The 25,490-nt window shown below is 44.9% G+C and overlaps 2 protein-coding genes across 14 annotated transcripts in view; both read right to left on the bottom strand.

The window, feature by feature from the left end:
* Positions 1-8,268, bottom strand: part of ST3GAL3 (ST3 beta-galactoside alpha-2,3-sialyltransferase 3) — a 182,023-nt gene extending 173,755 nt beyond the window's left edge. For 3 of the 9 annotated variants that reach the window (XM_011367532.2, XM_011367531.2, XM_023535031.1), the window contains exon 1: positions 8,106-8,260. The gene's annotated coding sequence lies outside the window, so the exon portion shown is untranslated. Of the gene's footprint in view, positions 1-8,105 lie in introns of all 9 variants that reach the window. The other 6 variants (XM_011367528.2, XM_023535030.1, XM_011367530.2 and 3 more) reach the window with 4 other exon arrangements.
* A 2,160-nt stretch (positions 8,269-10,428) lies between these two features.
* Positions 10,429-25,490, bottom strand: part of KDM4A (lysine demethylase 4A) — a 40,129-nt gene continuing 25,067 nt past the window's right edge. For all 5 annotated transcript variants that reach the window (XM_023535028.1, XM_023535026.1, XM_011367525.2 and 2 more), the window contains 10 exons: positions 21,709-21,890; positions 20,025-20,229; positions 19,492-19,568; positions 18,752-18,807; positions 17,005-17,113; positions 16,504-16,689; positions 14,260-14,430; positions 12,215-12,334; positions 11,841-11,933; positions 10,429-11,704 (listed from right to left, as the gene is read on the bottom strand). In XM_023535028.1, the coding sequence (XP_023390796.1) occupies positions 11,564-11,704; positions 11,841-11,933; positions 12,215-12,334; positions 14,260-14,430; positions 16,504-16,689; positions 17,005-17,113; positions 18,752-18,807; positions 19,492-19,568; positions 20,025-20,229; positions 21,709-21,890 (1,340 nt within the window). In that variant the 3' untranslated portion in view covers positions 10,429-11,563. The remainder of the gene's footprint in view (positions 11,705-11,840; positions 11,934-12,214; positions 12,335-14,259; positions 14,431-16,503; positions 16,690-17,004; positions 17,114-18,751; positions 18,808-19,491; positions 19,569-20,024; positions 20,230-21,708; positions 21,891-25,490) is intronic.

The following is a 25,490-nucleotide window of genomic DNA, read 5'->3' as shown; positions in this document are numbered from 1 at the left end:
CATTTCAGCATCATCAATCATTTACAATGTGTAAATAAAACCACAATGTTGGCAACGGTTATCTCTAGGTGGTGGCATTGGATTTTTTAAATAGTGTTCAGAGGATAAGGTTCTAGAGATATATATTTTTTTTAATTTGGAAAAGATGACTTCTATGTAGATTAAAAAAACCGGAATGTTTGAAAAGATAACTTTCCTTTGCCTAGGCCAACTGAGATGAAAGGGTGGTGGCTGGTGTTGAAGGTGGTTAGGAGATGGTGACAGGTCCAGAAAACTAGAAACAAAACTGTAGCACGAGAGCAGCAATAACAATGAATGCGCATAGCTGTGTTCTAATAAAGCCTGTAGGCCAGCTGGCCAACCTCTGCTACGGATATACAGCACGTAACAAAAGCCTAAAAACGTGGATGAGAATTTAAAAACTTTAAATTCAACATAGTGTCTTCTCTAGTCAAAGAGGAAGGAGACTGGGAGAAAATACATAGGAAGCATATATCGGAAGTGCAATGTTCTATTTCTTTAAAAAACAAAAGCTGAAGCAATATGGCATATTAAGATATTCTTGTATGTGTAAAATATATCATTATAAAGTATGAGACAAATGTTCCTTTTCATTACTATTATTTCTCTGAGACTTTAGATATCTTAGGGCCTATGTAGTAGGGTCATAGTTTATCTGCCCATATCTTTAAAAAAAAAAAAAAACAAAGAAATTAATATTGCAGAATAACTATACTGGAAGCTTTGCCATCTTATCAGTCCAGGTGGAAGCCATTATTACACACCTGCATACAGCAGCAGACACACAGTGTGGTGCCTGTCCTCAAGAGCAGTGTGATGTACGCAGTTAAAGTATAAACAAGGTACAGACATTATGAGATGGTAGAAATTAATAACTGTCTGTAAGGTTTAGGAAAAACTTCAGCAAAGAAACTGAAGTAGCAAAAGGGTAGGAGAGGCCTTAGATGCCATGCTAAGGGGTCTGAAATTTATCTCATTGGCAATGAAGAACCATTGAAGGGATTAAGTACAGAAATAACCTAGTCGGATCTGTATTTTAGAAAGATTACTCAAGTAGCAATATAGAGGAGAGCCTGGAGAAGACTAAGGCAAGAGCAAGAAGATGCTATTGTAACAGCCCAGGCCATTCAGCTTCAGAGAGCAGATAGAGTCCTTCCTCCATATCCGTGGGGGATTAGTCTAGTACATAGGATACTAAAATCCACAAATGCTCAAGTCCTTTATATAAAAAGGCTTAGTATTTGCATATAACCTATATACCCCCTCATATACTTTAAATAATCTCTAGATTATTTATAATACCTAATACAATATAAATGTGATGTAAGTAGTTGTTATACTGTATTGTTTAGGGAACAATGACAAGAAAATGTCTGTACACGTTAAGCACACACTCAGCCATTTAGGCCTAACTCCATAGTACATGTCAGCAACAACATAACACTTTCTCCCCCTGAATATTTTCAATCCTCGGTTGGCTGAATCCACACATGTGGAACCTGCACATATAGAGGGCCAACTATACATCTCAAAAGAAATTCAACATGCTCCACCAAAGTATCAAAAGAAAACACCAGAACTCTTAAACTGTTCTGGTATCTAATTTCAGTTGACAGTGAATTCCTCACGTAATCCGTGTCAGATGTCTTGTAGCACATGAGGTTCAGGAAGAATCCTCAAGAAATACGAAAGTTCCACAGCATGGGGGGCAGTGGTGCCATCTCTTATTAATCTGCTTTGTGATGCAGTGTAGTTAATGTATTACGAAATGACATCAATGTGGTCAATTTAGATTTTTAATTTAGATTTAAAAATTTAGATTTTTTAAATAGGATCAAAACTAGACGACAATGAAATGGTGAGTAACCATGAAACTCTTATACTTCAAAGAAGTTCTCTGGTTATCATCTGGCCAAGTACGTATAAGATTTCTAGAATTAAAGAGCAGTTCTATATGTTTGTTTTACAAAAATACTGGTGTTCCAAGTTTGCTGACCTTTTCTGGAATGGCAAATGTCTGTTAGAAGGATGTACCTAGCAGATATTCCAAAAATACATACATCTGTCCTTTCAAGGTAAAGGAGATATTTTAACAAAAGCTAGAAACTCTTTTTTTTTTTTTTTTTTTTTTTTTTTTAAGAAACTATGTTGAGTACATTTTGAAAACAGATGTCTGGCAGTGTTTCTACCCTTATGTTATTTTGGTGCCAAAAGATGTAAAAGTGTCATTTATAAAAACTCTTATATCAGTATGTCAGCAGTTCTCAAATTGTGGTCCAAGGACCTTTAAGGGTCCCCAAGACCCTTTCAGTGGATCCACAAGTTTAAAACCATTTTCATAATTCTCAGATATTATTTGCCTTGGTCATTCTCATTCTTTCACAAGGGTCTAACAGAGTTTCCCAGAGGCTATATATGATGACATGTGATGACATCATTGTCCCCAGGGCTAATGGAATGTGTGCTCATGTATTCTTGTGTTCTCAGCACTTTTTAATACATTAAATATCAATAGACAAAACCCACAAAAAGAAAAGTTCTTTGGGGTCTTCGACAATTTTTAAACCTATAAAGGGGTCCTGAGACCAAAAAGTCCGAGAATCACTGTCATATACTTTAAAAAGTTAGTAACAGAATTTTCTAACCTGTTTCACATATTTCAAACAAAAGGTTTCAGTGGGTTTTCAAGTCATGTTAAAAATACATTAACAAGCCATTTTTTCATTATTTTGTAAGAAATACTGATATCCAGGAAAAGGGAAATTTACTGACATGCAGACAAATAATAAGACAAGGCAGTAGATGACATTCACTCAGAATAACATAAATTAAGTTGTACAGTTCAGCAGGGAGAAACTCCTATCAGCTAGGACAGCTAGGAAGAAACATGATGAAGAGCAAATCAGAATTAAACCCCATTACAATCTTTAAAAACACATTCGGAAGACTAAGGAAGAGCAAAATTTCAGGGGGAGACAGTCAACAATAACAATGATAGGCCAAAGGATAAGTGCATATATTTTAGCAGCCCATGCAGTGAGCACATTATAATATCAGTAGCAAGAGTGTATGCACATGTGCATATGTGACTTCTGAGTGAGGGCTGGGAACAGCTGAATAGCTAGATATAATCTGCTGGCATTTAAAGAATGTTTAAATTGGTATGATATTCACATCAATTCTTTCCTTCTTGATCTCAGAATGATTCCCTCATGCCTAACACTGACATTTCAGCATCATCAATCATTTACAATGTGTAAATAAAACCACAATGTTGGCAACGGTTATCTCTAGGTGGTGGCATTGGAGGCTAATGATCATCGACCATGAACCAGGTAATATACTAAACATTAGGAATCCTAAAACTAGTACTTTTATTATAAGAGGTCCTTTATGTGCCTAATAGCATAAGGTCAGGTTTTTTACATTTGCTTAATCCTCAAGCAACCTTGAAAGGTAGTGATTTTTATCCCCATTTTTAAAAGTTAAAAACCAAGAAGACACGAGAGGTTCTGAAGCCTGCCCAAGGTCATACTGTAGAAACTGGTGAAGCCATGGTACTCTCTTCTACTCCTAGGAAAGACATGGACACAGCCCTCATATGACTGCAAGAGCCTAACTGGTATCCTTTCCTCCAGTCTCATTTCACTTTAATCTCTCCTTATATATAAATATTTTGTGACTCTTGTGTAGTAGGCACAGTACTATGGTTGCAAACCTCAGAACCTCCCATGTCAGGGAAATAGGATATTTACTACTCTACTTCTTCCACACACACGGATCTTCCTCAAAGGCAGAGCTGATAAAAGTTATTTCCTACCTTTGAATCCTTCGAGTGGCTCCTAATCATCTGAAGACAAAGCTATAACTCCTAGACTCACAAAGCCTTCCAAGTCCAACTTTGGCAGCCTCCGCCTACTCCTCAAACATACCCTGTTCTCCTGCCATTCAAGCATCTTCAGGATGTAGCCACTTTCTTGTGTTTCTAGGGCACTGCACACATTGTTTCCTGTCTGAAAAGCCTTTTAAACCCACATCCACCCCGCTAATAACTAGTGATTCTCCAAGACTTAGGTTAGGTGTGAACTTCTCTGGAAAACCATTATTTTTATTCCCAGTGTGAATATAGGCAATCCCACAGGACCCACAAACACAGCCCTTGTTACAATGTATTCTAACTGCTGGTTTACTGGCTTCTGGTCCTACCACACTACAGGTTCTTTGAGGCCAGGGACATACCTTTCATATTTATAATGCCTAATGTCTGGTGTAGCATAGAGCCCAGCACAGAGTTCATGTTCAATAAATTTTTCTGGGATGACAAGAGCACCTAGTCTAATGGGAGACACAAACATGTAACTAAGTAAATCATGATAGGTGTGAAAACAATAAAGGTGTGGCAAGAATGCTATCCAAAAAAGAGAAAAAGGTAGGAAAATCTGGGGGAACCCTTCTACCTACATCTCTGGAGTTATCATACCCGATTTCTCAAAAGTTTCTTCAAATCCTGTTGCTGCTGCTGTTGCTACTGATGGACATGATCATGAGTGCTTACTCTGAACCAGGGACTGTGCAAAGCACATTACATAAACTCATTTAATCCTCATAACCACACTAGTATTTCACTGATAAGGAAACTCAGGCTCAAGAATAAGACACTTGCTCAGTGTCAGACAATAGTGGCAGAGCCAAGATTTCAACCCAGATCTTATCTCCTGAAGCAGGGCTCCAAACAGCTCCAAACTCTATGCTTCTATTCTTTGTCAAAGTGAAATCTCCTCCCCAAATACCAAAGTTTGATAGCCTCTATTAAACCAAATTAAACCAACCAGGCTGAACCTAGATTCCTTTTTATTTTAACCATTCAATGAAAAGGTATTTCAAGTTATTACACACTTCTTGGCTTCTTAAATTGGATATCCTGAATGTAATTTAACTTTTTTTGGATGCCTCAGGACCATTCCTGTGTTCATTACTGAGGGTTCTATAAAATAGTGTGCCCTAAGGAATGACTGTGCTGGGATATAATAGATTGCCCTTGTATCAATAGCCTTAGACTGTGATCATTTACAATGCATATAATGGAGTTCTGACTTCTCAATTCATTCTCAACCCATGCCTCATTAGAGCTATTAATTCTTGCTACTGTCAATATGTTTGTCTCTACTAGTCCATTTAATTTTGTCACCTCTAATCTTCTACAGGCCATGATACTCAAAGAGATGTAGTAGTCATTTGCGCTGTACACAAATTATTTCTGGCTCATTGCTTTCCAGGTACATGCTAAGACTGCAACTCTCTGTGTTTCTTTAAAGTTAGGCATGGCCATGTCACTTGTCTTAGTCAATGAAATATAAATGAAAGTGACATATGCCACTTTGGGACAGTAACTTCCCTTGATCACCATCTTTCACGCAATCAAAATAATCTTGGAAACACTCTGTTAAGATGGAGTTTCCATCAGCCTGAGTCCTGAGTGACTGTGAGGAGCAGAGTTCCTCATGCACTCATGTTGGACATGTGGAATGAATGAGAAGTCAATTTTTGTTCTGTTAAGTCACTTAAGTCTAAAGGGTTTGTGTTAATGCAGCCTAACCCAGGCTATTCAAATCAATACACCAGATCTCTCAGTAAGGAATTCTTTCACATAAGTAACTTTATTTACAGATTTTGCAATGAATATTTTGTTTGCACAAAGAATTTTCTTTGCAGCCATCCTGGTTCAAAGCTATGTTCAATATAAAATATATTTGCCAAGCACCTACTGTGTACAAAACACTGTGCTAGATGATGAAGAAGATAGTCCATGTCTTGAAAAAGTTTTAGTCTTATGTTGGCAATTGTAGCAAAAAGGTAGGCTCTGGTGTTATCATGGTTTAAACGAGAGACAAGTCTCATCTAGATGGGGAGAAAAATAAAGAAAAGTTTCACAAAGGAAATTCCATATCAAATGGCCCTGAAACATGAGTAAGAATCAACAATTAGAGATTGAAGGTCGTTTATGATAGAAAAAGCAACATGAGCAAAGATATAGAACACAAAGAGCAAAGTACAAAGAACAACAGTTCCACTGACCTGGAAAATATAATAAAAATCTAAGGAAATTGCTAGAAATGCATTTACCCATAGTGCCCATGCGAGGCTGGTCTTTGCTTAATTCAACAGACAGTGGGGAGTCATTAAGTCTTGGCTGGGGAAGTGAGATATCTAAAAGTGATAGTAGTAGACAAGACAAATGGGAGGAAAGAAAAAAAATGTTAGGGGTTTCTGCAATAATTCAAGGGATTGGTATATCGAAGGCCCCAAATCAGTGTGATGACAGTAAGAAAGGAAGCAGATACAAGAAAGAGTACAGAGACAGTATCAACAAGACCTGGCAACCAGCTGAACCCAGAGGGTGAAAAAAAGAAAGGCAAGAATGGATCTTGAGGTATGAATCCTGGGTGGCTGAGAAAAGTAACAAAGCTGTACATCTTTTCTAATGGCTGTCTCCAGCTTCATCTGAAGTAAATACAGTTACTACTTGTTATCCCTTGCTTCACCTGGGACAAAGCTACTTCTTGATTTGATGCCATCAATCTATCTTTTTTGTACAACCTTATCTCCCCACTTTTTCCAATAAGTGGGCATTTCAGGTTCTCCCATGCCACCTTTACCATTCTTGCTTTCTTATTTCCTCACTTCTTCTCCGTCATTCATTCATACCTACACTTTCATGGCTCAACTCGACCCTTTTCCTGCATTCTCATAGTACCTACTGTCTCAGAATTCTAGAAACCATATCTTTAGTTACCATTTCTCTGTGTGCCCTTTATTCCACAACTAAATTATAGGCCCATTAGAATAAGTCTCATACCTTAGAGATACTGAGGTCCACACCACGGTATTGCCTTGCATACAATACGTACTGAATAGATACTAGGGGTGATCCAAAGTCGATTAGTCTCTAAAACTATGTACATCTTATTTCCTCATGTGACATGTGAAATGGAGAGATTAATACGTGAAAAGGTCCTTGAATTAAGAATCTTTAATCTTAGGAACCCTGATGCTTCAAGAGATTATTTTAAAACACCATTAGGTCATAAATTTTTGTGCCAGCTTCTTTTTAATCTTTTGAATTGAAGGCATACCAAACAGTTCAGTGATCATCACTCCATAGCAATTCTGACTTAGAAATAACCTCATTTTCCATGATGGCTTTTTTACTTTCAGAAACCTAATAAATACCTTTTTCTACTTCGTGTTCAATTATCTATAGTATAACTAATTCAAAGTATATCCACAAAAAGGTTTTTTTTTTATTTTTTATACAATAACAGCTGCTTTCATTGGTCTCTGTCTCAATTAATTACAATGATTCCGCTCACAGTTTCACTCCCTCCTCAAATGTGAGGAAAACAGAAATAAAGTTTATTACAGAATTATAAAAATGGGCACTGTTGTAAAAAATTATCCAAATATTCGTGGGGCACAATCCTAACTAAACCTGCTCTCGTCACTAAGGTATTTCTTCTTTCAAGCAAGATCACCAACTAAACAATATGGAGAAGTGCCAGAACGAAAGGAAGCAAGAAGAGTTCTTTGCCAGTCAAGTCGACCCTGGTCCGCTAAACATCTGGCTGCCAGGAGAGCAGTGAGCAATGACAGCCACTACCAGTCCGCTGCGTATTCCCTCTCAGGCTGTCCCTGGACTTTTCCTTCCTCTCCCCACAGCAGAGGCCGGCCTGACGTGTCCTTCCTCTGCGACAACGCGCGCAGCGCTGCGGTGTCTCGCAACTCAGGTGACCTCAGGCCGTTCGGCCCGAGTCCAGCTGTCCTCCCCGCTCAGGCCTGGCAGCCCCCACCTAGAGGAGGTCGTCCAAAGGCCGGACTCCCGGCCCAAGCCCCCAGACCCAGCCGGACGTCATGCTTCTGAAAGGATCAGGCAGCGCCCCAACCCTCCCTTCCCCAGCCAGAGCGCGCGCGGGTTCCACGCCTGCGGCGACTCGGGAGCCGCGGGCGGTGGGGGCGGGGAGGAGCGGCGCGGTGACCGTTAGCCGCGGGGGATGCCGCACCCGGGCGCGCGCGGGACGGGCGCTTACCGCAGCCGTGAGGGAGGAAGCGGGGAGGCGGCGCCCCACCCCGCGCGGACGGGAAGACGGAGGCGACGGCGCAGGCGGCAGCGGCAGCCGCGGGGGAACCCCGGCGGGCGCCCACGACGCGGTGGGCGGCATGGACGCCGCCATAGTGGGGACGCAGCGGCGGGCTGAGCGCGCGGCCGCGACCCAGAGACGGCGGGACCACCAATCCTGCTCTCCGCCTCAGCGCCCTTGCCCGCGGTCGGGCATTCCCGGCCAATCGGCGTGCGGGAGCCGGGCGGGGCGCGAGGCTGACCAATGCAGAGATGCGCTGCAGGCAGTGGGCGGTCACAGCCCACAGCAGCCCAATAGTACAGGACCCCCGAGTTTTCCGACCCGACTGCGGGCGAGGACTGGAGCTTCGAGGGGTACGGAGCTGCAGACCCTGCAGGCTTACGCGCGGGCGCAGCGCGACCTCGCCAGCTTGCTCAGCGCAGGCACCCTCGCCTCGTCTCCCCGGAGCACGCTCAACGCCTCGAGGAATCCTCCTCCCCCGGCTTCACGCCCCAGAGAACGCGCGTTCGGGATGCGGACGTCCAATGCCCACAGGCTTCGCGGTCCGCTGTCCGCTGGGATCACCGAGCCTCTCCAGAGTCTGCTTAATTGCCGGTGCGGGTGATGGGGACGGGGGAAATGGGGAGGGGTTGGGGGGGCGGGTAGCCTCTAGGGCGCAATATGCAGGATGGCCACGGTCACTCCACGCCGAGGAACTCTGCCAATTCGTTCCCTGAGGCCCATGGTCTTTGACATCCATGAACTGGGCGACCCTGCCCAATCCTATGGGGTAAGAAAGGACGGGGGTCCCAGGCTGTTCCTGTATTACCAATTTCAGAGCCTCGCAGAAAATTGTGTCGGGACACAGGACCACTCCGCCCTGCCCCATCTCATCCAGCCTTTGCAGCTCTGGAGGTCCCAGCTCTCTTGTACAGCCTCATTGCAGCACCTGAGCCCCGTCATTTGCCTGGGGCACAATTTCAAATGTTTATTCCTCCGGTAGGAGGAGGAACTGTCCAGCTGCGATCCTTGGTTACCAAGCCAAAGACGCTACCTTACCAAAGGAGGGCAGTTTGCCCTGGCAAAAAGGCCTCTAGAAGCCTGCCTAAGACAGGCTGGCTTGGCTTTCCCTTCCCTGGAATCGGTCCTCTGAGGCCTGAGCTTGACTGCACTGGCAGGCAGGGAGAGAACGGCCTATTCCGTGTGATTTAAGAAAATCTCTACCTCTTTAAACTTCGGTTTCCCCAGAGTTATTAGACTAACCAAAGTAAAAAGTAGTTTCTACAAAAATAGTTAAGAACTCTGCAGGTCCTCCAAGAAAGGTGGGGTCAGTGAAGGTAGATCTGGGACCCTGCTAAGCTGGAGATGTGTTCCTTCCCTCCAAATGTATGTGCTCCCAGGGCTCACCAATCCATTAAGGCTTGCCTCCACCCTATCTTCCCTACAGTATCCCCTGGGAATCACTGGGTGCCTCACCAAAAAGCCAACCTCCCTTTCTTGGCCCCTAGAAGGAGTTGACATAGAGAAGTATCTTTAAAACCTGCTGCTCCTCCCCCTCCCCCAATAAGACACCCAGAAAGTAGCCACCTCCCAAGCCCCAGGACACAAGCATTGACTTGCTGAGCTGCTCCTACACCTGGACAGGGCCATGAAACAGGAAGTACCTAGCCATCCAAGGACCAGCTAGAGCAGCTCTGTTGTGCCCTGTACCTATTCACTGGCCCTCCATGGCCTGCTGCCACTCTATCCCTGTTCACCTGGACCTCAGGAACTCAGCAGGCAAGGGGACTGGCTCTTCCTCCAGGGAAACTTCTCACCAACAGGCAACTTAGAGCTTCAGGAACCCATACCTCTGGGGTTTGAGTCCCTTGCTCTTTAAGCACATAAAATGTACCCCTTTCCTTTCAAGCTGGTTCTACAATTTGTATGGAATGCAGACTCCGGCATGAAGTTGACCAGCTCAATGAGGTGGAATAGAAGTGAGAGCAAATTCAGTTCCCTAGGCTAAGTGGTAGTCTGCTCTTTATTACCTCCTTCCCATCTCTAAGGCAGGGGAAGCAAAAAGTGCTCATGGCCAGAGGTGCCTCTGCTCCCCATGTCCTACCATGCTTAGCCTAGTACAAAGCCACAGGACCAGAACTTGACAAGGAACCTATCTCTTTAGGACAGCTTCCCAGTCTTTCCAGAATGACTTCTTAAAATACATGGCCCTGCTCCAGAGCCTGTGACTCTAGATACACCACTGGCCTGACCCTGGGCCACTCAGGCTCCTTGGGGCAGACACAGGCAATCCTCTGCTCAACATGTTTTATTGCTAAGGACAAGGTGATGCACCAGTTTTCAAAATAATTTGGTTTATAGCGTTCATACGTAACAAAAAACGGGAGTATTATAAATCTGATTCTTGTATACACAGGGTACAGGTGCGAAGCCCTCCAATCCTGGGCCCAGGCAAATTCATGAGGAGCATAAACCTGTTTAACCCCATCAGTGTTGCCCTCCAGTCCCACCCTCCCCCTCCCAAATCCACTCCCTCCCACCCCCAGACCAAGGGCAAACCTGCCCCTGGCCCCAGTGGCCCCAGTTCATCTTAACCCTCCCAGCCCCTGCATGATTACAATTTTCTGTTGACAGAATCACCCACCAGGCTCTGCCTGCTTCCATATTAAGATGCCCCTTCAGATTATTCCCCACCCGCACCCTCTAATACTGTGCCACAGGGGTTCTGTGCCTAGAGAGATGTGGGCACACACCCATATTACCCCTATCTTCTCCTTCAAGAGGTGACAAAGAGGTGGCATTAACTCCTTAGCATCACAATACTGCAGCTTTGCCAGCACATGCTTGAGGCAGTTCCAGGGACAGACAGATGCCACATCCATCTCCAGCCAACCCCATGGGCCCTTACTCAGCTCAGCTGAGGGCAGAATTTCACATTTTGTTTGCCCTGGATAGGCAAGGAAGAAAGTAAAGGCCAGGGGCTGGCAGAAGCTGGTCCAGACCAAACGCACACACACGCACACGCGCTCACACACACATACATAAATACAAAAGGGAGGAAGGGAAAAGGGGCAAGCACCAGCACCTCTTCCTAGTTGGTGCGGGTGATCGTTAGGAAGCTATGTCCTAGGCCTGGAAAAGGGCAACCAACCCAGCCAGCATAGTTGACCCCATTAGAGAGTGGAGACAATGCAGCCACAGCATTCCAGTGCTCAGCGAGTGCTGTTACGTGTCCAAGAATGGCTTGTCCTTTCACTAGAGCAGAATGCGATGAAGGTGGGATGAGAAGATGATGGGGTATGATTTCTTTCCTTTTCATTTTACAACTTCATTTTAGAGACTTCGGAGTTCCAAGTGTCTGCTGTGCTGTGGAACCCCTAGAGTGCTCTTGCCTTGATGGCTGGGAATCTCTTGGCCCCTGGAAGCACCTACTCCATGATGGCCCGGTATAGTGCAGGCTCAATGTAATCTTCCCGGTATCTCGAGTTGATAACTCTTTGCCGTTTCTTTTCCTGTTTAACCTCTTTCTCCGTGAAAATCTCGTTGAAGCGCATATCTGAGGCTACTGACTACAGAAGAATAGGCAAGCCAAATGAGCACTTTGTGGCCAACCACCACGAGGAAAAAAAAACAAAGGGATACACATCCTTGCCTTGTTCCCTCCCTCCCAGGCAGGAACCAAGGGCACACAGAAAAAATACTCACCAGTCTAGACTTGACTCTCTTGGGAAGCTCTTCATCCAGAGTATAAACGTCATCTCTCTTAACCACAAGCTGTGAGCCATCCTCAAACTCCACCTACCAAGGAAACAAAGATCTTTGGCTAAGACAACCCTGACTCTCTCCCTGGACCACCATGCACAGCGGCAACTTCCTGTAGTCACGGAAGGATTCAGAACACTGAAGGACTGCCATGCTTGAAGCCACACCTGACAGACTGGACACAGGACAGCCCTTAGCTCTAAAAGGGTTCTTACTGACCTTTAAGCTCTCCCAAGAGCAAAGACTCACCTTTGGCCAAAGAGGAAACACTGAATTAATCAAGTGCCCCCCAGTTCCCAGCAAAAACCTTTGGCTACCTGGTACATCTGGATGGGGTGGGAGGCCACGAACTTGGCTCCGTAGACTTGGCCATCTGTCCATCGCACTTGGACCACTTCCCCTTCAGCAGGAGGACCCAACTGGAGACAGTCCTGACTCTGAGGGAAGAGTAAGAGAAGGATAAAAAGAAGGTCCACCTGAACACAGTGGTAATCACCACCTACCTCAGGAAGAATGAACCAGGATGAATTCCTGCTTCTGTGGAAGTACTCAAAAAAATACCTCTGCTGTGTGCAGAGGCACAACGGTATTCTTGGGGAAAAACACTGTGTAACTAAGTTGTGAGTTGAAGTAGCTGCTCTTTTCATGGAACACAGCTTTAATTGAAAAAAATGAGTGACAACCTGTCGTTATTCAGACTTTAGTATTGGCATACATCTTGAAAATGAAGTGACCTTGTCACTTCAAGGAAAACAACTGACGGTATTGCCAATGATAAAAAAATCTAAGCTTTCAAGCAAAAATTAGAATTTTGGGAAAGTTTATCACAAATATGAGCTTGAAACTTCCCCAAATTTCAAGGTTTTTCTGAGATTAGTCATACGAATCAATGTAATTTTTGATACTGTATAAAAATTTTAACAACATTTAGAAGGCCTGCATAGCCCACTGCACAAATACGTATGTTATAAAATCGTGCGGGGGGTGAGACAGCCATTCTCAGGGCAGAGAGACCAACAGATTTTAATATAACAGTATACAAGGTTCAATGAACTGCTCTCAGATTCCACACTAATTAACTTTTAAGGAACTACCACTTATTGAGTTTTGGTATAATATCAAAGAATAATAACCAAAATCATCTGAAAGGCTATTTATAATACTCCTCCCCTGTCCAATCACATATCTGAGACAATTTTCTTCATATAATATAATCAAATATAATCAAAAGAATATTTTGCAACATACTGGATGTGACATTAAAGAAATTTGCAAAACTATAGAAAAATGGCATTAATAGTTTTTAAATAGTTATTTTCATTAAAAATATCATTTCAAATTATTTCAAATCAATCTCAGTTTTAATTTCTAATGGACTAAATATTTGTAAACATAACCCACAAAAACACAAGCTCTTTAGGGTCCTCAGTAACTTTTAGAAGAGAATCCTGAGGTCACCGTTTTCTGTAAGGTAGAGATAATACCACCTACTTCTCAGAGTTGGTATGAAAGGTGACAGAAATACTTGACATAAAACACAGCATATAGTGTCTGGCATACTGGAAGAGCTTAATAAGTCACAGCTATTCTACTGCCACAAATATGTTACTGCCATCTTTACTACAGTGTAAGTCTACCTTCTAACTAATGGATGTGCTTTTAAGCCAATGTGTTGCTCGTGTGGCATAAATGTGGGCAACACCTGATAAAGGAAGAAGTGGCTCCATCCCACTACCTTGCTGCTTAGTCTAACACATGAAAAAGAAGGATGAGGACAGGGGAAACCTGAACTAAGTCCTGAGCCCTGAGCCAGGAAACCTAGGATTGGGTCCAGGCAGGGCCTCCTGTGTCAGGTGTTGATAAGATAAGCAGGCCACAGGTGCCTCCAAGCAGTTTTTACTCAGCCCCAAAGCCTTCAATTGTAAAGAACCAAAAGCTAATTCCATATATCTACTAAGAGGGCATGGCAGAAAAGAGAATTGGGTAATTCTCCCAAATTCACATAGCTGCTAAGGAATGGAGCTGGCTGTGTTACAAGGATCTGATCCGAAAGCCTAGGCTCTGCCACTGCAGTAGACTGCCTTCGAGGACAGTTTAGACTGAACTACAAGATGTTTCAAAGAACTGCAGGAAACACTTATTCCTACAAGCTTCTAGAGGAAACAGGGTACCTGAGCAGCACACAACTTCCTTTGCAGAGAAAAGACCAGTCCAAAGGCTTTTTTTTGTTTGAAGGCAACTGATGAGACTCTGGGCCTGGCTAAAAAAAGGCAGGCAGGTCCACGGCCAGTCTAGTCTGCCACTCAGACCTAGAAATGTCCCCGGTCCCAAAGAAGCTCAAGAAGCTCCTTGCAGACATTACCACTATGTCCTCAGGGTAGAGATTGTCGCTGAAGGAGCCATCATCAAAGTTGACTTCATAGAAGGTCTCAGTGGTGAGCCTGACCACCTCACACTGGTAGAAGCGCCCATTCTTGTGCTTGCTAATGACCTTCTGGCCTGCAGTGATGCTCTGCAAGGCCCCCTTGGCACGCTGGAAAAAACAGAGGCTTGGGTTACTCCCATCTTGACTTGATATAGGTCTGGCAAATGGAGCCCAAGATCAATTGGTTTCTCTTTACCAGGGAAAGATAAGCATAGCAATGGAATAGTAAAAAGTAGGAAGAGATGGGAGTTGAGATAGGTCTTTCCAGATATCCATACCCCAACCAGGACACTGGAATAAACTAGTATATTTTCCTGCATAAGTGTAGCTTCTTCCCTAGTTCCAAGTCCACAAGTGTTCTCATACCACACTATCTTATCCCAAACTCAGAACAGACTCTTTTGACTTCCCTATTATTGCCAGGAAGTGACCAAATAGCACCTACTAATGCACAAAACTTAGACACACATCAAAGTAGACACTCAACAGGTGATCTGAAGCCCAAGGACAATGCTCCACACAGATCTTAGTATTAGCTCTACACCCAAGGCTAGGGCACAAAGACTGAGGCCCCCTGGATGTCCTCAGCTGCACACTACAAATGACTCTCCATTACAAGGGCCTTGCCATCTCTCGGACCCTCACATCACCCTTCTTCTCATTCTGAACTTGCCTTTGATACAAATGGGATCACAGAGCGTCTGTGGCCTTGTGTTCGACCACTCCTCCCCAAACTGCCCAAGCACTACACTCCAGCCATGCTGGCCTCTCTGCTGTTCTGAGCATGCATGCCAAGTGTGTTCACACCTTGGGATTTTTGCACTGCTGGTTCCCTCTACCTGAAATGCTATTCCCCAGTTATCTTGCATGCTGGCTCTCTCACATCAAAATGTCAACATACTGACACTGTTCCTCACTACCTCCCCTTCCTTTTCCTTTATCCTGCCTTAAATTTATCCATCACATTTGTGCCTCATGGGATATGCTGCAACTTTGTTTCCTGACATGTAGTAGATGCCCAATGAATATGTGAAGAATGAATTAATGAAAAACTCAACAGTATCCCCCATTTCCTCACAGCATCAGCAGTCTACAGCCACCGATTTAAGGATATGGAGTGCAACCGATAATCACAAAATCACTATCCTGTTGCATAACAAAATTCCTATTTCCCTACCAGAGCCGTGACTCAATGCTATCTTAACTTTCACTCCTCTGGAGTCTCATTCTTAAATTGACTATTTTTCATCTTCCTAAGACCCTAACCCACCCCTGACCATCTCCTGTTCTCAGTAAAACACCTCTATGAAAAAGAATCCAGTCAGCCAACAAGGACTTTTCCATGATCACAAATGGTACAGCGATAAGGATTAGATGTGACTCTAAAGCTCTGCCTATGTGTTCCCATTTGAGACCTCACTTCTCTCCTGGGATAACTGGCCTCCCTAACTGAAAGCCTTATTCCTCCAATCTGTGAATCCACTAGAGTGATTGATTAAAAAAAAAAAAAGAAACTCAAAATCATAATATTGTAACAGTTCTCCTTATCTAATAAAAACAATAACAGTCTAGGGCCTTCATCTTCTTATCATTCCCACCATGGTTCCAGAACCAGTCTTACATGTTCATTCTTCTGAGACTTGTCTGTGCTATTTCTGAAGCCTTGAATGCCCTCCCACTCACAATTCCTATTGTTTAAGACCCACTTCAAACGCTACCTTCTACCCAAACCGTTCCATAACTTCTCTAGCTAAAATTACATGTATCTTTCTTCGAGCTTCAACATTTAGAGACGTACAAAATCTACTGTATGGCAGTTAACCAACAAGAGCCCTCCATATCAGTACACAACATTCGCAGTGTCCCTGACACTGTGTTAAGTTAACAGACACTCAGATTAATAAAACATGGCCCCTTAAGGTGTTTATCTTGGAGAAGAGGCAAACGAGTAAACAAATAATCAAAAGGAATCAGCCACAAGCAGTTTGGTGCCACCAGATTAGGAAGTACCAGGCAGGGAGTAGTGATGGACAGGCGCCATCTCTTAATCCCTTACTCATTAGCATTCTCCATAAAGCATAATGCTTGAGGAAATATTTGCTGACACAATGAATGAACAGCCTGCAAAGAAAATGATCCTGGAAACTCTCAAGAGGATTCTAGAATGGCACTCTCTCTCACCTCCAAATTAGGAATCTTGTGCCGAAAGCAGGTAATGAAGACGACAAAAGGCCAGTCATCCGGCTGCATCATCACTCCTGCAGCCTGGGCACAGCTCACGTGGAAGGCAGTTGGGCAACGGCCATGTGAACATTGCACACAGCAGCCAGCAGTTCTTTTCCTCCGCTTCTTACAGAAGACACACTTCTACAACACAAGGAGAAGCAAACCAGTGATTCCAGGAACTGACAGTACAGTCTTCCCTATCGTTCCCTGGTCCAAATGCACATAGCCAAACCAGTAGGAGCCAACCTCCTTCCCAAACACAAGGGCACAAACACACCCTCTTTGAATCTCGTGTGATTATAGGTGAGAATCACAAACCCAGACCAAAACCAATGGGTAAAGGCTGGCCACTGGGCCAAGAGAGGTTGCCCTCAGAAGTACTATGTTATCCTCTACTCAGAGACTTGTAAAAAGGGTAGCGATGAAGAGTCTGCAAACCCATCTCATCTTCCTTACCAGCTTAAAGCGGGGCAGGGGAATTTTGCTCACATCCACTGGACTTCTTTCTGCAATGTTGACAAACCTCGCTTCCAGAATTGCCACAGCACAAGAGACATGGACCCACCTGCCAAAGAGCAAAGGCTACTCAGTCACCTCCAGCTCCAAGGACCTGTGGCCTTCTCATCTCATGTGAGCCCACCAATGGTGCTTCATCCCACCATCAAGTTCCTGGGGACCAGTGAGGTAAGAACCACAGTGTCTCCGCACCGAGTATGTGGAAACAGGCCCCACCACACTACCCTGGGTGAGCAAAGGGTTGCACTTCTTACAACACTAACTCACTCACAATCTGTTGCAAAATGAGCGGTTAATTGAGGGTGGCAAGTTTCAGGGAGTGAGAATAAATTAGAAAGCTCTACGCAGACCTCTTTTACATAGGACCTGGGTGCTTCCTCAAAAAATTTCCAACTGTGCCCCAATCTGCCAGTAATCACAGCTGTCCCCTGCAGGCCTCTGCTCAAACCTTTCCTCTGGACTGAAATGACCTCTACTTCTGCTCCCTTCCTCCATAGCAGACTCACTCTTTAAGGTCTCAAGCACCTACTTACTCTTGACAAGTCTATTCAACGGACATCCTTAGAGAATTAATTAAATAATTATGGACATTTCAGGAAATTGTCATGCCCCAAGATGAGAAAAACTAAGATTCTGAAAACACTTAAAATCAGGCCAGGTGAAAACGTGTAATACACAGTGGTGGGGCTGTACAGAAGGGGCTATTATATAAGAGTGGGAACAGATTTGTTTCACATGGCCCTGCGGGGCAGAACAAGGATTACAAAGTAAAGATGGGATGCTCAAGCAGAGCCACTTCTACTCCAAATAAGGAAGAACTTTAACAGTGCTATCTTGCAATTGTGAGGAACACGATGACCTCAAGTAATGTTAGTAAGAGCCTTTAAAAGAACGGAAGCAGCAAGCAAAACAGCTATCTATCTGGAACAGCATGAAGGGGGTTCCTGTGAGGCAGAGGGCCAGATGGAATGTTGCTCCAAGTTCCCAGAGGATTTTAGCTGGAAGCAGGATACCGATCACTGGTTGCCTACTGACCTATGTGTACCATACACTGGACAGCCTTCCAGGGCAAAAAACCTTATTCACCTTATGTTTGTATCTCAGAATAAGTAGGACAAGACCAAGCACAAAGACTGAGCTCAGTGAAAATGAGCTGCCTGACAGCTGAGAAGCCCACCTCTGGGCTCAGATTCAACAGTGGGTAGGCTTGCCTGAGCTCTCCTCAGTGTCTCCTCCTTAAGGACACTCATCTTCATTCTAAACGGCAGGTCTGAGACAAAGAGAGCTGGCCTGTGGAAAAGTGCTCACTAGCTCATGGCCATGGGCACCTTTGCACCTGCCCCAGCTGTAACAAGGTAACTGTCCTTATTTCCAGCCCACAAAGCCCCCTGTGTCATCTCCACAGGGTCCTCATACCCTCGTGAGTCCATCTTAGCTTCTCTAAAAGGAGGACATGACTTACATGTCTGCCCCAAAGGGGAAATGGACTTGGAAAGGTTTGGGACTTCTTGGCTCTCCTTGGCATCCCATTTTTAAAATCAGTCTTAGAGATGCTATTCCAGCTCCAAACAGTGTGCTTCCCAGATCTTCATCAGTCAGTCATTCTGATGAATAGCCACCGCCCTCCGAGTGCCTCTGCGTGCTGCTTCAGAACCACGCGTTCGGAGACACTGCTCAGAACACTCACCTGTCATCATTTGCTCTCTGCAGGGCTCCTCCTCGTAATGAGCATAAACAGCAGTCCTGCCAAGAAGAGAGGGGAAGAAAGTGGTTACCACCAAGTCGTTAACATCCACTCTGCTCTCCCCTCGACTTCCTTTGGGCAACTGTAGCCTCCACACAAGAAAGCAGCCAAGTGGGCTTCACCTACACAGGCTCTGTAAGCAGGACCCCGCTGGAGGCAGATGAGGAGGCCACTCGGGGCTTAAGTGCACCAAGTATTTGCTTGACTTAACACAATCCTCTTCACTATTACCGTTAATAATAACTATAAGCAAAGTCATGAATGGCACTCTGCTAAAACTGGAGGCATTGTAGGGCTTTGACTGTCTCCTATGTGGGTTACTGTCAGGTTTGGGGGGTGGGGGTGATAGAGCTACAAAATGAGCCATCTGAGCCCTATTCAGGAGCTCTGACCCCATGGCTAAGCTCTTTAAAGGGCGTTATGGTTTGTCCACAAGATGACCTCTACTTGGTCCTGACACAATGGAACCAACAGCTTCCAGACACCATTCCTGCCCTGCCATGGATGGGCAGCAACCACTCTCACTATCATGGTGACTTGTTCTGACAATACTCACTCTCTGACATCAGTGTACCAGGCCCTATGCAGACTGCTGGCGATACAAAGTCCACGGGAAATAGTCTCCCCCTGAGCAAACTCCAAGGCTCACGAGGAAGAGTTAACAGCAGTGTGGATGCACTCACCTCCTCCAGGGCATTGGCTGAACACCGAGAACACATCCAGTCTTCAGAAGCCTTTGCAGGAGGAACCCCATAACAACCTAATAGACACATCGAGATGCGCAGATTAAACCCAGAGGCCAGAGTCAGAATGAAGATTTACAACTCTTTTCCATATACTATGTCCCAAAGCTACAACCGACGCTTACAGAAACTCTCCAATTCTAGAGTCAGGGCCCGAGGGGTCAGTCTCAAAAAGTCAGAAACTATAGATTCACTGGTACAAACACCTAGTGAATAGTGGAGACTAATCCCCTCCTGGTGTCTACAACCAAGGAGACAGCACAGAGTTGACTGTGCAAGCATGGACCCTGGAGTCACATGAAACTCAGACTTAATAGCAACAATCTCCCCCAAAACACACAGGCAATCTCTGCAATGGGGGACTGGGGAGGCCATAGGGAGATGGAGGGGGAGGCCAAGGTGGGCAAGGACTTCCAGTGAGAAGGCTCACACCCCGTAGGACAGGACACACGAAAAAGGTGAGAGGCACTCACTGGCGTGGACCCGGACACTGCACTTCTTGCAAGAAACTAGAATGCTGGTGCCATCCTCCTCAAGGTAAGGGGTAGAAAGGTTGATGTCCGTGCTGCAGCCAGTTGAGGTGAAGCACATTTCAGGAATCAAGGGCTTGGTCCTCTGCTTCTGGGGAGCTAAATCTGGAGCATTTCCACAGTTCTGACTAAGGCCTCCAAACTCAACCTAAGGAGAGAGAGCAAGTGCACACCCCAGTGAACATGTGCCTGTGCTCTCGGCTTCCCACCTGCTCCATCAGCAGGAAGCTGGCTCTCTTACTTATATGACTATGGCTATGACTCCCGGGTGCACAGCCATTATCCCCGAGCTGCTAATTGAAGTTACCTCTAATGACTCAAATTCAATTTCTCACAGCGGTATCAAACAAAGGCCCCTAAGGGACAACTGAGAAGAGGGAGTGAGGTAACAGGCAACTGGGATTTCAATCTTCCCAAACCAAGTGGTAATAAAACGCACTGAGATGTTAGCAAGGCTGCTACTGTGGGCTGCCCTATGCGCTGTGCCGCATGGTGGCCCCCACCCAGGGAGAGCACCCAGAGCAGATGCTCCCTATGGGCCAGTACTGATTTCCTCTTGTGGTCCACGCCAGCAGGTCACCTGAGCTACAGTCCCAACTCCAATTCCCCACTTGGGGCCCCTTCAGGAAGAACAGTATGTACATACGTCCCTTGGCAAACATCCTAACTACAAATATCTGTTGGCTCTGCCACTGGATGGCACCATCGCCCCCATTCCAAGGACAGCACCCAGAAGTCAACTCTAAGCCTATGCCACTCAGGAAACTCAGCTCCACTTAGTAGATCTGCTGACAATACAGCCAGGCCTTTCACTTCCCTCACAGGCAAGGGCATATAAGGCTCTTCAGTTTTGCTTTTTGTCAATGGAAAGAAGCAGTGAGTTCAGTACAAGGTGTAATGGTCTGAGGTTTCATTCTTTGGCAATCATGAATCTAAAACCCTGCCAGGCTCAGTGGCAGCCATGCCATTTTTTAACCACTCATTGGGGAACTGTGGTTGGGACCTGTGCAGGTCCCAACTGAGACTGAGGTAGTCACCTAGCACATGCTGCTCTGTGGATGGCTTCCTGGCCTCCTAGAGCTAGACCCAAAGAGACCCATGATGGTGGAGCAATCAAATGCAGTGGGAGTGAGGGGCACAACTGAGCTCGGCCACAGCACCTTCCTACCCTCTCCTTCCCATAAACCCTCTGCGGCAATGGGAAAGGAAAAAAGAGAACACTGGAGGATGTAGTTTTTCATCCGAAACTCAAACTACAGTAAAGAAACACACAGTCCTCCAGACTGACTAGCCAGGACTACAAATCACCTGAAAAAAATAATCATCGACTAGAAAGATAACAAAAGTACAAATTCCTCTTCAAATAGCATGAGTACCAAGGGGCACAGGGAATCCCACTCCGAGCCTAAGCTTCACCCTAAGCTTGTCTCCAAAGCCTTCTCAATTAAAAACCCACAATGTTAGGTTATTTGCCTAGAGAAGCCTGATCAGTACACGGATGGGGCAGAGAACACTAGAAAAACATGCCTTTCCCAAGACAACCAGTGACAAGTTCTGTACCTACAATTAACCAAGCTTCCCTCTGACTGCTGGTTCTGGGCAAACAGAGGGGATGGAGTGGGCTCACCTGATTGTAAGTCTGAAAGATCATACAGACAGAGCAGTGAGGGGCCTGCTGGGCCATGGTCTCATTGAACTCCTTTTCGGCCTCGAAGTTTGGGGGTCGGTTCTGCCATAGTTGGCTCAGGGGTTTGGCCCAGGCCTCTGTCTCCTCAGCCTCCTCCTCAGGTATCAGCTGTTCAGATGTCTCTAGAGAAGGAAGCAGAATGTGAGTCAGCACCAGCCCTGCAGCCGTGGCTCTGCCTGCAGAGCAGATGAGCTCAGCCAGGACTCTCAGTCCCAAGATCCTACGGGTGACAAAGGCCAAAGGCAGAAGTGATTTTCAATAAACTCTGTCACCACTCGGATGATGTTGTGGGGAGTGCATCCTACAGCCCTTTCTCTGGCCAGAATGATTCATGATCTCTACTCTCTTTCTTGCCCTAGGAGTTCTGCCTGCTCTCCTCACCCCTAACAGTTGCCAGAATTCAATTCCTCTGACCAAGGGCAGCAGAATGAAACACTGTCTTGCCAAAAACCATGTTACTTGAGGCCTCCGATACGTCAGCATGTTGAGTTCTTAACCTTTTCAGAGTCTGAAGGAAAATAGGGATGGGGGAAAAAAAAAATCCCAGGGAAGTGGCAAGGCTTAAAAGTTTTTACATTATCCTTAGAAGTTTCCAGCTCCCTCGGAAAAGGTCAGTAGGGTATGTACCTTTTCTGGACAGGGCTCACGGACCTCCTAGCTCTGTCTCAGAGGAAGGCAGAGCATGAAGCCTCTTCCCAGCCACAGGATGTAATACCTTGCATCTGGACCAGGGGCTGGCACATGGACCAAATCCAGCCTGCTCAGGTAGCTAAGAATTGTGTTTGCGTTTTTAATGGGTTGAGGGAAAAAAAAAAAAAAAAAGAATATGTGACAGAGACCTAAGGCCTACGAAGCCTAAAATATTTACTATCTGGTCCTTCACAGACCCCTGGTCTAGATGACAAATTTCTATCTCTTCATTACTCTATACAGCAGAACATACTTCATTGGGCCTCAGCACTGTTTGGAAAAGGAAATCCCCTCTGGGTGTATCTTCTCCAAAAAACAGTACACACCACTGGATGGAAAACAAAAAAACTGGGCTCACAAAACAAGATGGAAGCGATAAAATTCCCCCAAATCAGTGAGAGAAGGGCACAGCCCACTAGCTTCCAGTAGAAACAAAGTCAAGAAGGTAAGGGAAACCCCATAATCAACATTACGGTGAATGAGGGCAATCTTTGGGAGACATAGCAGCAAATATCAAAATAAACTGATGTCCAAAATGTTTCTCCAGATGCTTCCCTAAGTAAGGAAGTATGGAGCACGTGACCAACAGCCCAGCTCTGTGCCAGCCCCACCACATGAGGCACCTTGTGGGATCACTACATCTAGCCATGTCTGGGCATCAGCAATCCCTACCTACAACCTCCCCAATGATCTCAGTTCTTCCTAGACAGAAGTGCTTTCTTTCCAAGAGACCCTGGAGCTCCACGCAGAGCAGCCCAAGGAACATTCTGGTATATACTTGCACTAGATGTCCATCTATTTGTTCACCTGTGGCAGTTCAAGCTCAGTACTCAGTGCAGGTAAATTGTTATCCAGTCCACCTTTATAGTCATGTTTAATCTAAAGGGATATGGCAGCTGCCATGTGTGACCTCAGTGAAGGGTACGATACTGTACTGAGGCCAATGCAGACAATTAAAATCAATCCCTACTAGCCCCATTATCAAGCACAGCCAGGAACATGAACATGGTGCCAAAACCAAAGCACAGGTATTTTCTGCATCCCAGCCATAAGAAGAGTGACCAATATATGGCAGAAGAAACAGACAGCCTCATAATCACAACAGAAAAATTAACACACTGATATCTTTTCTATTTACAAAACTGTAAGTGGCCAAATCATTCTGCTTGTGAAAACTGAATGATGAAAAATGTTTACTAGTTATGTGAAAATTGTGGAATCAAAGTTTAAAGTTTACATATTTAAAACTTCATTGAGCTGTACAGTGAAGATGTGTGCATTTCATTGAATAAGTTATGCTTTAATTGAAAAAAAATTAAAGTGGTGGGAATGTGCACACTAGGCTAAAAGAGACTAAAAAATCACAAAACTTTCAAATTTGTGACCCTTGTTTGGTTTGTACTGGTTTGATGGGGTAAAGGCTATAAAACACATTTTTGGGATAAGCAGGGGAAAATGAATATGGACTGAAGATTAGAGGATATTATGGAATTATTATATTCCTAGATGTGGTAACAGTAGTGTTAACATAGGAAATAATCCTTCTAAGGAGATGCCTATTGGTGAACTTTAAGTGAAGTGACTTGATGACTACAATTTATTTTCAAATGATACAGCAAATATCTATCCACATAGTACATACATAAACAATGCAGATGGAAGAGACAGAAAGCAGTGAAGGCAAATGGTAACAGCTGCTGAATACAGGAGAGCACACAGTGCTTTCATTCTTTCAATTTTTCCACGTTTGAAACTTTTTCTCATCAAGAGTTGGGGGGCTATGTATTATGATCTCAATTATGTTATTATAAAAAGGCATACATGGACATAATTTGGTACCTGAACAGAAAAGACAGGAAGGTTAACACACTAAAATGTTCACAGTGGTCACCTTTGCAAGGTAATTTAATTTTTGTTGTCTTCTTTAAAACTGCTTTTCCAATTTTCTACAACCTACATGGCTTCAGAGTATGGGGGAGAGGGGTGAAACATGAAACTGGGCTATTGCCACCAGAGATCATGAAGCCCCCATTTTAGCTGGAGAACACCAGAGGACCTCCTAAGACTCTGGCTCAAGGTCTGGCCTACTTCTGACTATACAATCTCAAGAGAATCTCCCCACGCAGCTTATCATGATCTTTCTACCAAGGAAAACAGCAGAGATGGGCATTGACATCAGATCAGAAGAGACATGTGGGAGCTTGTGGAACGGAAGAAAGGCCAGTGAGACTCCAGACTTTCCCACCCAGCCAATGGCACAGGAAGGACAGAACAAAATGGGAAAGGGTCTGGCATCAGTAAGAGTAACACGGGATCTGGTCACTGACAGAGGCTCTTCAGCACTAATCTTACTGAATCTCTGGGCTCCAGGCAGCACAGGAGGCCACACTGCCTGATGGCAACCATTCCCTGCGCTCCAGGTACACACTTTTTAAGTTCTCCTCCACATCCCTGCCTACTCCCCTTCTGTCTCCTTCACAGGCTCCGCTTCTTCTTCTGTCCTCCTAACCCCTGCCTCTGCTCACCCTCCTCTGCACCTCTCCCTGAAAGGCCTCATTTACCCTAGTAAAAGTATCAAAGACCAATTCTGCACAAACCCAAGTCTACGTCCTCCACAGAAACTGAATGTAGGTTTCTAAAACCCGACCGTAGCTAGATACCAGGGAAGCACTCAACTCATGCCTCTCCCTTCCCTACCACCCTCACAGCTCCACATCCAATCACCAAATCCTGCTGACTTTATCTTTACAACATCTTCACTACATCCCCTTCGCCATCCCTACCTCCACCATCCTAGTTCAGACTCTCATATCTCATGGGCACCAGAACAAAAGCCCATTTGCTCCTCTCAAGCCATTCTCAAGATGCAATCACTAGGAACAATCTTTCTAATGTAAATCTGACCACGTTGCTCTCCTGCTTAGAACAGTTCAAAGGCTCCAGAATGCCAATGAAAAAAAGTCCTCACTCATCAGCCTCTCAATCACCTCACTTCCCCAACCTCACACTCCCTGGCCTGGCCTTCTAACTCC

This window comes from Pteropus vampyrus, unplaced genomic scaffold (genome assembly GCF_000151845.1).
Source record: "Pteropus vampyrus isolate Shadow unplaced genomic scaffold, Pvam_2.0 Scaffold135, whole genome shotgun sequence".
Taxonomy (NCBI): Eukaryota; Metazoa; Chordata; class Mammalia; order Chiroptera; family Pteropodidae; genus Pteropus; species Pteropus vampyrus.
Note: the sequence above shows the minus strand (reverse complement) of the source record. Positions and strands in the feature narration are given on the sequence as shown.